The sequence below is a fragment of the Pseudophryne corroboree genome, chromosome 3 (genome assembly GCF_028390025.1).
Source record: "Pseudophryne corroboree isolate aPseCor3 chromosome 3, aPseCor3.hap2, whole genome shotgun sequence".
NCBI lineage: Eukaryota > Metazoa > Chordata > Amphibia > Anura > Myobatrachidae > Pseudophryne > Pseudophryne corroboree.
The window spans coordinates 124,669,318-124,682,054 of NC_086446.1; the positions used below are offsets into that span (position 1 = coordinate 124,669,318).

The following is a 12,737-nucleotide window of genomic DNA, read 5'->3' on the forward strand; positions in this document are numbered from 1 at the left end:
CTTTATAGCAGGCTAGTGCTTATTTAAAAGGGGAAGAAGTCAGGATCCCGGCAGTCAGAATACCGACGCCAGAATACTGACTCTATTCTGAATGTAGACACCAGAATCCAGAATGGGTATACCATCCCGGCCCTGAAATACCGACAGCCGGAATCCTGAATGAGGAGCCACTGCGTCGCAAGGCAGATAAGCTGCGGGGGAGGGGGGTTAGGGTTATGCTGCGGGGAGTGGGGTTAGGGTTAGGCACCTCCCTTGGAGGGTTAGGCTTAGGCTGGGGGAGGAGGGGTTAGGCTGCGGGGAGGGGGGGTTAGGTTTAGTCCATGGGTACAGGGGGTTAGGTTTAGGCACCTATGGGGGGAGGTTAGGGTTAGGCACCAAGGGGGAGGGTTAGGGTGTTGGTGAGAGGGGAGAACACCCCTTACTCGTCGGCTTCGTAAAAATCGGGATCCCGGCGTCGGTATTTCGAGCACCGGGATCCCATGCGTTGGTAACTCATACTGCTCTCTTTAAAAGACCCGAAGGAGCTGTGTGTACTCCAGACTGTAATTGCTCGCTGCCCCATAATGTAGTGTATAGCATTCGGGGAAGGAGTAAGACACTGATTTCTGCTGCCTCCCTGTGACTTGTGATTGCAGGTGGATGCTCAGCTACAGGTTCTACGGAAGCTGGAAGAGAAAGAGCACTTACTGCAGAGCAGCATCACCACGGGGGAGAAGGAGCTGACTCTGCGGACTCAGGCGCTGGATCTCAGCAAGCGCAAGGTACTGCTCCATTCACCTCCCATATCTGCGGCATGTTTAAATGACCCCTGGACAACCACTGCATTGTTGATTGTTCCTTCCCTCCAGGCGATGGATGCCTCCCAGCAGGCCGAGGAGCTCCGGACTCAGCTAGAAATGTCTCAGAAAAAGCTGCAAGACCTGCGGAAGGAAATAATAGAGAATAGTGCCAGCCGAGAAAAGGATGCCTTCAACTACAAACGGGCACAGGTAAACTTGGATCTTTTGTGCAGCCTGGTTTCCTGTTTCCGCTTTAGCTTATACAGCTCTGTGTGCCTTTTTTTAAATATATATTCTGGGGTCTATTTACTAAGCCTTGGATGGAGATAAAGTCAACGGAGATAAAGTACCAGCCAATCGGGAGGCGGTTAAGATCCCGCCGGACGGAATGCCGGCGGTCAATATACCAACGCCGGAATCCCGACATATTCTCCCTCCGTGGGTGTCCACGACACCCATAGAGGGAGAATATAATAGTGTGCCGAGCGTAGCGAGCGAAGCGAGCCCGCAAGGGGCTGCGTTCCGCTTGCCACCCCTGTCGGGATTATGTGGTCAGGATTCCGGCGTCGGTATTTCGACCGCCAGATCCCGTCCAGCGGGATTTAGTACTGATTCCAGCCAATTCGATCCTAACTGACATGTCACAGGCTGAAAAATGACAGGAGCTGATTGGTTGGAACTTTATCTCTGTCGACTTTCTCTCCATCTAATGCTTAGTAAATAGAACCCTCTGTTCCTAATGAAAGAAAGGCCTGTTTGGCCACCTAAGCCCTCATTCAGATGTGTTTGGTATCTCCACTGCTAACATAGAAGCAGCAGCGATAGCTCTAGTATGGAAATGTAGCCGTAGGCTTCAGGCCTCCTGCATGCATTACTGATCCGAGCTGTGTCATAGGACGCAGTATTGTATCATCTCCCACACCATCGGGCAGCTGCGTCACCCATGGGGACGCGCGAGCCTGACGCCGCATTTACTACACAGAGGCCAGGAAATCTCAATCCTCTGACTGAGATCCTGGATTCTTCTCTCCACCGCAATGCTGCCGTTATAAAAAACTGAGACTGTCACCTCCTCCAAATGGCATCTGATGGTCAATCACTGACCGTCTGATACCAATGTGCATCAGCCATCGCAGACCCGTACTGCACATGTGCAAAGTACCCATATGCCACAGATCTTTTGGGATCTGAATGAGGTCCCTTGTCTGTCAGCTTTTACTCACCAGTTCCCAATCAGGGCCTGTTATGTGTGGAGTTTGTATGTTCTCCTTGTGTTCGCTTGGGTTTTCTCCAGGTGCTCTGTTTTCTTCCCGCACTCCAAAAATATACTGGTGGGTAATTTGGCTTCTGTAAAAATTAGCCCTAGTCTGTGCGTGCGCTTGTTACGTTAGGGAGCTTGGACTGGTCTTTCCATGTGTGTGTGTGTGTTTCAGGCATAAATCTGTTTGCATAACCTTGCCTACATTGCTATTGTACATACAGGAGGATATATCTCGTCTTCGAAAGAAACTGGAATCTACAAAGAAACCTGATTTGGTGCCGACTTGTGATAAGATTTTAATGGAAGAGATCAAAGAGTGCAAGGTTAGAAGTGTAACTGTATATATTATTTTTCTGTATGTAATAACTGTGCTCAGACTGGTGCCTAAAGCTGGGTACACACAGGAGCTGTGTGTACCCGGGCGATATGCTGGCCGACATATCGTACCGTGTGAACAAATGAGAACGATGTAATGAAGGATCGTTCTGTCCTTCATTACTTAGTGCGGCGTCACATGCGATATCGTCTGGTTGGCCCAAACAAACTGAACGATCCGGGTGAGATCACTCCATTGAGTACCCAGCTTTATAGTGCTAATGGTTTATAGAAATATAGTTGGCCATCAGGGTCCAATTTCTGACTTCCCTTCTGCCATACGTTTTAGCTGTACATTTATGAACAATGCAGAATGTCTCTAACATCCATTGGGGGGGGGGGCGGGTCTGGGTTAGAGTGTGGTGACTAGAGCTACTCTCTTACAAAGGGGTCTATTCAGGAAACAGTGAAAAGTGTGGAGAAGTGAGCCAGTGGAGAAGTTGCCCATGGCAACCAATCAGCAATGACGTAACATTTATAATTTGCATACTATATAACTACACGTTGCAGCTGATTAGTTAGCGTGGGCAACTTCTCCACTGACTCACTTCTCCGCACTTTTCACTGCTTCATGAATAGACCCCAAAGTATATTTCATTGTAGGTTCAAAATATATTTAAATACAGGGAAAGTTCCTTACCAACATTTTTGGAGTATTTCAAAATGGTATTAAAGGCACAGCAACCAAACAGATAATTCCTTTCATTATCCAACTTAAAATAAATAAAAGCTAATTCCTGGTTGGTGTCTTTGGTTTAGTACAGATGTTAACTCCATGTTCACTGTTGCTATAGTGTTTAACTTGTACTAGACAGATAAAAACTGTTTTGGTTTTTATTTTTTTGCTTTGGTTCTCATGCAAATGTGTGCTATATTCATAGCACTCAATGGAGTATAAAAAGCAAGTACTGTATCATTGTATATGGAACAAAGCATATTACAATGCAATGGGTGCAAATACATTTATTATGTTCTGAATGTTTTTGCATGTTGCCCACAAATGCTGGACAGCTTTATTTGTACACAGCAATTTATGATTTTAGCTTGGGGCACCCCGACCAAACTTAAATCTCTTTGCACAGTTTACATCTGCCCCACCTGCAGTGCAGCATGGTTTTACCAAGGTGCAAAGGGACTTGCTCTTTTTTGCTTAACACCAGGGTTGGCTGGTTTAAACCATTTTTTTTTCTTTTTTAAATGCTGTCACTACAGGCAATGTGGCGCAGTGACTACTTACGCCTATTATAAGGGAATCCCCTGATATTATTCCACATTCTTGTTTGTGGTCTTCATTTGAGTGAGCTGAACCAATGCAGTAAATTCATGCACACAACAGAGAAATAGAGAGGGTTGAACAAGATCAGAAAGGTACCAAGTCTGCCTAGCATCAGCTAAGATTCTTCAAACTCCTCCCCTAACAATTCTCTAGGACAGGAGACAACCACCACTAACATTCTTATTTTCAGTTTCATCTATATCTGAGTGTACTTTATATGTTTTAATGTGTTTAGTCTATCTACATATATTCAGACATAATAAGAATAAGTAAAAGAATCGGTTTTATGAAAATTGTAAAATTAATCACATCAAAGCCTAATAACTGTGGAGTGTTAGTATTAGAAACTATTAAAATATGGTTGATCAACGTTTCTAATACATAGCAATGCTGCATAGTATTAATATAATAAGCAGGATTCAATTCTTTTTTCCCATTAAAACATTAATGCAAAAAAAAACTAGCTTTAAAACAAACAAAAACCATATTAAATACATAAAAAATAAATAAAATTGTTCCAACCCTGCTTTACACCCAACTGAGAGTTAACACTAATGTGTTTATTATAATACAATTCTTCATCCAATCACCTTGCTTTCTTCCTCAGTCTCGCCTCACCTGTCCGTGCTGCAACTCCCGTAAGATGGATGCTGTTTTGACTAAGTGTTTCCACGTTTTCTGCTTTGAGTGTGTCAAGACACGGTATGACACGAGACAGCGCAAGTGTCCCAAGTGCAATGCAGCCTTCGGTGCCAACGACTTCCATCGTATTTACATTGGTTGAATGGGTGACTTCTCAAGGCCTTGTTGAGTCTCTCAATGAATGCACAACTCAGTGAGCGCCCTGTATGGACAGAGACGTGTATTGCAAGCAAGAACATGACCTTCACGGCCCCTGTCTTACGCACATTACCTTACATCCTGGGATGACCTTGCACGTCACCTCAGAAACAGCATGTGTAGAGTCTCCTTATCCATTTTACCACACAAGGTTATCAAGGATCCACCTGTCTATGCGCACAGTACAGCAACTGCCATCGCTTATCACTGTATGGTTAGATGAGTTAGCTTGTGGTTTGTTTGTAAATATTTATTCTGGTCACAAAATCTACAGACCATACCATCCTATTCACAAGAAAGGCTAGGCTGGGTCGAAGTACAAGAAATGCAGTCTCATGTTTGTCTACCCTTTTCAATAGTGACCCTGGACAGTCAAACAACATGGCCGCCATGATCTTACATTTTCAGTAATTTATCTCGAAACAAATGGGTACTTATGAAAACATATGTGTTAAAGTTCAGGATTTCCAATAAGGCCTTTAGGTACATTCAAATATTAGAATAACCCGCGCACAAACTTTGGAGGATATAAGTAGTCATGCTGCATCTGCAGGGAAAAAAAATAGAAGGATTACAGACAGACCTGTATAACGTCAAAGACTTGCAAGGTAATAGTAAGACACAGCAGAGAGCCTCTTGGTGCCTAATATGGTTAGTAATAACACAGACCTGTGTATGCAGTGAGGACTGGACAGAAAGTCACTTGACATATCAAACCTCGTAACTGCTGTCATAGTTTGGAACTTTTACACATTTGTGTAGCTTGCCAAGTTGCCTTCTGTGATTAGATGAACCTTTATTGGATGTTCAGTCCCCTGTCGTATGTTTGGCTTGCTGTGCTGTGTGGTACTGGGTGAGTCACGGGAGTAGGTATACTAACCCAAGGTTCATCAAAGCCACCGGTGACCAGCAGCATTAACCAATGGATTTGAAAAGGCAACTGAAATAAACGGCAATTCAGGTTTAGCATTTATTATTTCTGTTGCCACTTTGAATATATCAGTCACAGTTGCCATATATCAGTCACAGTTGCAAATCATCAGCGGCTTTGACAAACTGCTGGCTAGTAAATCTACCCCAATGTGCTTGTGTGCTAGTGTCCAGCCCACTGTGAAAAGGCTACTTATTGATTCTAGATATTAGTTCTGGAGATCGCGAAAGGGATTTGCAGGGCCCAGGATGAATCCCTTCCCTTTAAAAATTGCTGCCTGTATTTTTGGAGGATAAATAAATTTCTTTTCTGTATGTGCCATTTTTTTAAATATTTTTATTAGATGGTTTTTTATTTTGTGATACAGAAAATTGATGATTTACAAAAAGGGCTGTGCATTTCCTGCATGCTCACTGTGACAGAACATGTTCGCAGAGTAATTTGTGTTTGTGGTACAGTCGCCTCCTGTCCGGTTCTGGGTTGTACACACTGATGATACTGAACATGTAGCGGCGGTCCCCACGCGATAGCCCCTGAAAGGCATTACAGGTAGAAATAGGTTAGCGCTCATTGCAGCGACTAGGGCAGGAGTATAGGATGTCACGTCTGTGTGTATGGCACACTACCTCAGCACTGTCAACTATTTACTATTCTGGTTTCCTTTTATGTATCAGGAGCGGACAAATACCTGCAGCTGCTTATACAGATAACCTAGGAAAAACAATGATGCTGTGCAGACTACTGTAGTGTGTCCTTCCTGTTAATGTCAGTGGGTGCTCCTTTACAACATCCCCCTGGCTCTCACTGGCTCCTGAGTCCTTCATTATTTAGTCAACCCCAGATTCTTATCTGTATATTCATATTTATCGTCATAAAACAGCTGCTGAAGGGAGGAATTCAGTTGTTTTGCGTGCCCATTACTTATCGTGCTTGTCGCACCCAAATGCACATGGTTTAAACGGGTTGGGGCTGGGAGACCAGCGTTCGGGAATCCGGAGTGCTGCATACCGACCCAGGGATCCTGGCAGCAAAATGTCGACGGAGGGGGGGTGCGCAACAAAGCCCCTTGTGGACTCTGTAGTTCGCTGCGCTCGCCACAGGTACTATTCCCACTCTATGGGTGTCATGGACACCCACGAGTGGGAATAGTCCCTGTGAGTCGTCATTCTGTCTGGCGGCATTTTGATTGTTCTGGATTCCGGCATCGGTATGGGGACAACCGGGATCCTGAGCGGGTGTCACATGACTTCATCCCGGTTTAAACCCATATAATGTACAAGACAAGGAAAATGCTGTCTGTGCACCAAAAACCCCCACTGCTTGCCACCTCTGGAGGGTCCAAGAGAAATGATGGGGGCCTGATGTACTTGCACCTGTTCGGAGCAACAATTGAATAGAGGCACGTAAACAACAATTGAATTGCCCCCAGTGATTTTAATATACACCTGTAATACACTCTTATGAAAATTCTGAAATGATGCAATGGCCAAAAAAATGTGTGTAAATGATTTCATATATTATTGAAACTATGGAAATGTTACATTTCATGTCATTACTGCTTTTTCCTAGCATTATTAACTATAAGAACTTTGTTTCATGCAGTGTTCTTCAAAACCCTTTGTGTGTTTGGGAAATAATGCTTTCCCGTAAGCTTTGCAAAGTTCCTGTAACGTTGTGCAGTTGGAGGTGAATTATCTCACATGGGCCCTCATTCTGAGTTGTTCGCTCGCTAGCTGCTTTTAGCAGCCGTGCAAACGCTAAGCCGCCGCCCTCTGGGAGTGTATCATAGCTTAGCAGAAGTGCGAACGAAAGGATCGCAGCGCGGCTACAAAAAAAATTTCAAGCAGGTTCTGAGTAGCTCCAGACCTACTCCTAGCTTGCGATCACTTCAGACTATTTAGCTCCTGTTTTGACGTCACAAACACGTCCTGCGTTCGGCCAGCCACGCACGCGTTTCCCCAGGCACGCCTGTGTTTGTATCTGTCACGCTTGCGTTTTTACACACACTCCCCGAAAACTGTCAGTTACCTCCCAGAAACACCCACTTCCTGTCAATCACTCTGCGGCCAGCAGTGCGATTGAAAAGCGTCGCTAGACCATGTGTGAAACTGCATCGTTTGTTGTGAAAGTACGTCGCGCGTGCGCATTGCGCCCCATACGCATGCGCAGAAATGCTGATTTTTAGCGTGATCGCTGCACTGTGAACAACGGCAGTTAGCGATCAACTCTGAATGACCCCCATTGTCTAATACCACTTTCATACCGTCTGAGGCGGGTCGCACGCGGGAGCCTGACACGAGAGCTCCCAGTGTGCGACCTGCCTCAATACCCCCTTTCACACCGCAGACTGCACCCGGCCGGGTTCATGGCGTCGGCAGTGACGCGGCGTTGGCGATGCTGGGAGATCACATGATACAAGCGCCACCCGTCCACACACTGAACAGGAAACGGGTCGCACTGACCTGGTTCCCGTTCACACCACACAGCGAGCTGGGTTGAACACGGGTTGAAATACCGGGTCGCTCAAACCGGTTTATTGCCCCTGGCATCTTTCACACCGCACAGGAACACGTTATGCGCGCTCATGTGCTAATAACCCGTGTTCAAAGCTGCTGGTGTGAAAGGGGTATAATATTGAGTTACACCCTTTCTCTAACGTCCTAGTGGATGCTGGGGACTCCGAAAGGACCATGGGGAATAGCGGCTTCGCAGGAGACTGGGCACAAAAGTAAAAAGCTTTAGGACTACCTGGTGTGCACTGGCTCCTCCCCCTATGACCCTCCTCCAAGCCTCAGTTAAGATTTTGTGCCCGAACGAGAAGGGTGCAATCTAGGTGGCTCTCCTGAGCTGCTTAGAGTAAAAGTTTAAATAGGTTTTTTTATTTTCAGTGAGACCTGCTGGCAACAGGCTCACTGCATCGAGGGACTAAGGGGAGAAGAAGCGAACTCACCTGCGTGCAGAGTGGATTGGGCTTCTTAGGCTACTGGACATTAGCTCCAGAGGGACGATCACAGGCCCAGCCATGGATGGGTCCCGGAGCCGCGCCGCCGTCCCCCTTACAGAGCCAGAAGACTGAAGAGGTCCGGAAAATCGGCGGCAGAAGACGTCCTGTCTTCACTAAGGTAGCGCACAGCACCGCAGCTGTGCGCCATTGCTCTCAGCACACTTCACACTCCGGTCACTGAGGGTGCAGGGCGCTGGGGGGGGGGCAAAAAATACATCACATATAGCTCCTGGGCTATATGGATGTATTTAACCCCTGCCTATTTTTACATAAAAAAGCGGGAGAAAGGCCGCCGAAAAAGGGGCGGAGCCTATCTCCTCAGCACACTGGCGCCATTTTTTCCTCACAGCTCCGTTGGAGGAAGGCTCCCTGACTCTCCCCTGCAGTCCTGCACTACAGAAACAGGGTAAAACAAGAGAGGGGGGGCACTAAATTGGCATATAAATATTTCTCTAACGTCCTAGTGGATGCTGGGGTTCCTGAAAGGACCATGGGGAATAGCGGCTCCGCAGGAGACAGGGCACAAAAAGTAAAGCTTTTTCCGATCAGGTGGTGTGCACTGGCTCCTCCCCCTATGACCCTCCTCCAGACTCCAGTTAGATTTTTGTGCCCGGCCGAGAAGGGTGCAATCTAGGTGGCTCTCCTAAAGAGCTGCTTAGAAAAAGTTTAGCTAGGTTCTTTATTTTACAGTGATTCCTGCTGGCAACAGGATCACTGCAGCGAGGGACTGAGGGGAGAAGGAGTCAACTCACCTGCGTGCAGGATGGATTGGCTTCTTGGCTACTGGACATCAAGCTCCAGAGGGACGATCACGGGTACAGCCTGGATGGTCACCGGAGCCACGCCGCCGGCCCCCTTGCAGATGCTGAAGACAGAAGAGGTCCAGAATCGGCGGCTGAAGACTCCTGCAGTCTTCAAAAGGTAGCGCACAGCACTGCAGCTGTGCGCCATTTTCCTCTCAGCACACTTCACACGGCAGTCACTGAGGGTGCAGGGCGCTGGGAGGGGGGCGCCCTGGGAGGCAAAATGATTACCTATAAAGGCTAAAAATACCTCACATATAGCCCTAGAGGCTATATGGAGATATTTAACCCCTGCCTGATTTCTCTAAATAGCGGGAGACGAGCCCGCCAGAAAAGGGGCGGGGCCTATCTCCTCAGCACACGGCGCCATTTCCTCTCACAGCTCCGCTGGTCAGGACGGCTCCCAAGTCTCTCCCCTGCACTGCACTACAGAAACAGGGTAAAACAGAGAGGGGGGGGCACATTTATGGCGATAATTTGATATAACAAAGCAGCTATAAGGGAGCACTTATTATAAGGCTATCCCTGATATATATATAGCGCTTCTAAATCTGGTGTGTGCTGGCAAACTCTCCCTCTGTCTCCCCAAAGGGCTAGTGGGTCCTGTCTTCGTTAGGAGCATTCCCTGTGTGTCTGCTGTGTGTCGGTACGTGTGTGTCGACATGTATGAGGACGATATTGGTGTGGAGGCGGAGCAATTGCCAAATATGAGGATGTCACCCCCTAGGGAGTCGACACCGGAATGGATGCCTTTATTTATGGAACTACGGGATAGTGTCAACACGCTAAAGCAGTCGTTTGACGACATGAGGCGGCCGGACAATCAATTAGTGCCTGTCCAGGCGACTCAAACACCGTCAGGGGCTGTGAAACGCCCTTTGCCTCAGTCGGTCGACACAGACCCAGACACAGGCGATGACTCCAGTGGTGACGGTGACGAATCAACCGTATTTTCCAGTAGGGCCACACGTTATATGATTTTGGCAATGAAGGAGGCGTTACATTTAGCTGATACTACAGGTACCACTAAACAGGGTATTATGTGGGGTATGAAAAAACTACCTATAGTTTTTCCTGAATCAGAAGAATTAAATGACGTGTGTAATGAAGCGTGGGTTGCCCCTGATAAAAAACTGATAATTTCAAAGAAATTATTGGCATTATACCCTTTCCCGCCAGAGGTTAGGGAGCGCTGGGAAACACCTCCTAGGGTGGACAAGGCGCTAACACGCTTATCTAAACAAGTGGCGTTACCCTCTCCTGAGACGGCCGCACTTAAAGATCCATCAGATAGGAGGATGGAAAATATCCAAAAAAGTATATACACACATGCAGGTGTTATACTACGACCAGCTGTAGCGACTGCCTGGATGGGCAGTGCTGGGGTAGTTTGGTCAGAGTCCCTGATTGAAAATATTGATACCCTGGACAGGGACAATATTTTACTGTCGTTAGAACAAATAAAGGATGCATTTCTTTATATGCGTGATGCACAGAGGGATATCTGCACACTGGCATCACGGGTAAGTGCTATGTCCATTTCGGCCAGAAGAGCTTTATGGACGCGACAGTGGACAGGCGATGCGGATTCAAAACGGCATATGGAAGTTTTGCCGTATAAAGGGGAGGAGTTATTTGGAGTCGGTCTATCAGATTTGGTGGCCACGGCTACAGCCGGGAAATCCACCTTTCTACCTCAAGTCACTCCCCCACAGAAAAAGGCACCGACTTTTCAACCGCAGCCCTTTCGTTCCTTTAAAAATAAGAGAGCAAAGGGCTATTCATATCTGCCACGAGGCAAAGGTCGAGGGAAGAGACAGCAACACGCAGCTCCTTCCCAGGAACAGAAGCCCTCCCCGGCTTCTACAAAAGCCTCAGCATGACGCTGGGGCTCCTCAAGCGGACTCGGGGATGGTGGGCGGTCGTCTCAAAAATTACAGCGCGCAGTGGGCTCACTCGCAGGTAGATCCCTGGATCCTGCAGATAATATCTCAAGGGTACAGGTTGGAATTAGAGACGGATCCACCTCGCCGTTTCCTGAAGTCTGCTTTACCAACGTCCCCCTCCGAAAGGGAGACGGTTTTGGAAGCCATTCACAAGCTGTACTCTCAGCAGGTGATAGTCAAGGTACCTCTTCTACAACAAGGGAAGGGGTATTATTCCACTCTTTTTGTGGTACCGAAGCCGGATGGCTCGGTAAGGCCTATTCTAAATCTGAAGTCCTTGAACCTGTACATAAAGAAGTTCAAGTTCAAAATGGAGTCACTCAGAGCAGTGATAGCGAACCTGGAAGAGGGGGACTTTATGGTATCCTTGGACATCAAGGATGCGTATCTCCACGTTCCAATTTACCCCTCACACCAGGGGTACCTCAGGTTCGTTGTACAAAACTGTCACTATCAGTTTCAGACGCTGCCGTTCGGATTGTCCACGGCACCTCGAATCTTTACAAAGGTAATGGCCGAGATGATGATTCTTCTTCGAAGAAAAGGCGTATTAATTATCCCATACTTGGACGATCTCCTAATAAGGGCGAGGTCCAGAGAACAGCTAGAGATGGGATTAGCACTGTCTCAAGAAGTGCTAAAACAGCACGGGTGGATTCTGAATATTCCAAAATCCCAGTTAATGCCGACAACTCGTCTGCTGTTCCTAGGGATGATTCTGGACACGGTTCAGAAAAAGGTTTTTCTCCCGGAGGAAAAAGCCAAGGAGTTATCCGAGCTTGTCAGGAACCTCCTAAAACCAGGAAAGGTGTCTGTACATCAATGCACAAGAGTCCTGGGAAAAATGGTGGCTTCTTACGAAGCAATTCCATTCGGCAGATTCCACGCAAGAATTTTCCAAAGGGATCTGTTGGACAAATGGTCAGGGTCGCATCTTCAGATGCACCTACGGATAACCCTGTCTCCAAGGACAAGGGTGTCTCTTCTGTGGTGGTTGCAGAGTCCTCATCTATTGGAGGGCCGCAGATTCGGCATACAGGATTGGATCCTGGTGACCACGGACGCCAGCCTGAGAGGCTGGGGAGCAGTCACACAAGGAAGAAACTTCCAGGGAGTATGGACGAGCCTGGAAACGTCTCTTCACATAAACATTCTGGAACTAAGAGCAATATACAATGCTCTAAGCCAGGCAGAACCTCTGCTTCAGGGAAAACCGGTGTTGATCCAGTCGGACAACATCACGGCAGTCGCCCATGTGAACAGACAGGGCGGCACAAGAAGCAGGAGTGCAATGGCAGAAGCTGCAAGGATTCTTCGCTGGGCAGAGAATCATGTGATAGCGCTATCAGCAGTGTTCATCCCGGGAGTGGACAACTGGGAAGCAGACTTCCTCAGCAGACACGATCTTCACCCGGGAGAGTGGGGACTTCATCCAGAAGTCTTCCACATGCTGGTAACCCGTTGGGAAAGACCAATGGTGGACATGATGGCGTCTCGCCTCAACAAAAAACTGGACAGGTAT

At 47.4% G+C, this 12,737-nt stretch overlaps 1 protein-coding gene and 1 long non-coding RNA gene across 4 annotated transcripts in view; one reads left to right on the forward strand and one right to left on the reverse strand.

Annotated features, from left to right (window-relative positions):
• Positions 1–5,776, forward strand: part of RNF20 (ring finger protein 20) — a 108,484-nt gene extending 102,708 nt beyond the window's left edge. For all 3 annotated transcript variants that reach the window (XM_063958448.1, XM_063958450.1, XM_063958449.1), the window contains exons 17-20: positions 636–761; positions 849–989; positions 2,262–2,363; positions 4,299–5,776. In XM_063958448.1, coding sequence (XP_063814518.1) covers positions 636–761; positions 849–989; positions 2,262–2,363; positions 4,299–4,475 — 546 coding nt within the window. In that variant the 3' untranslated portion in view covers positions 4,476–5,776. The remainder of the gene's footprint in view (positions 1–635; positions 762–848; positions 990–2,261; positions 2,364–4,298) is intronic.
• Positions 5,777–5,778: 2 nt separating this feature from the next.
• LOC135054953 (uncharacterized) overlaps positions 5,779–12,737 on the reverse strand; it is a 36,324-nt gene continuing 29,365 nt past the window's right edge. Inside the window, exon 3 of the long non-coding RNA XR_010243601.1 lies at positions 5,779–5,995. This is a non-coding gene — a long non-coding RNA (uncharacterized LOC135054953). The remainder of the gene's footprint in view (positions 5,996–12,737) is intronic.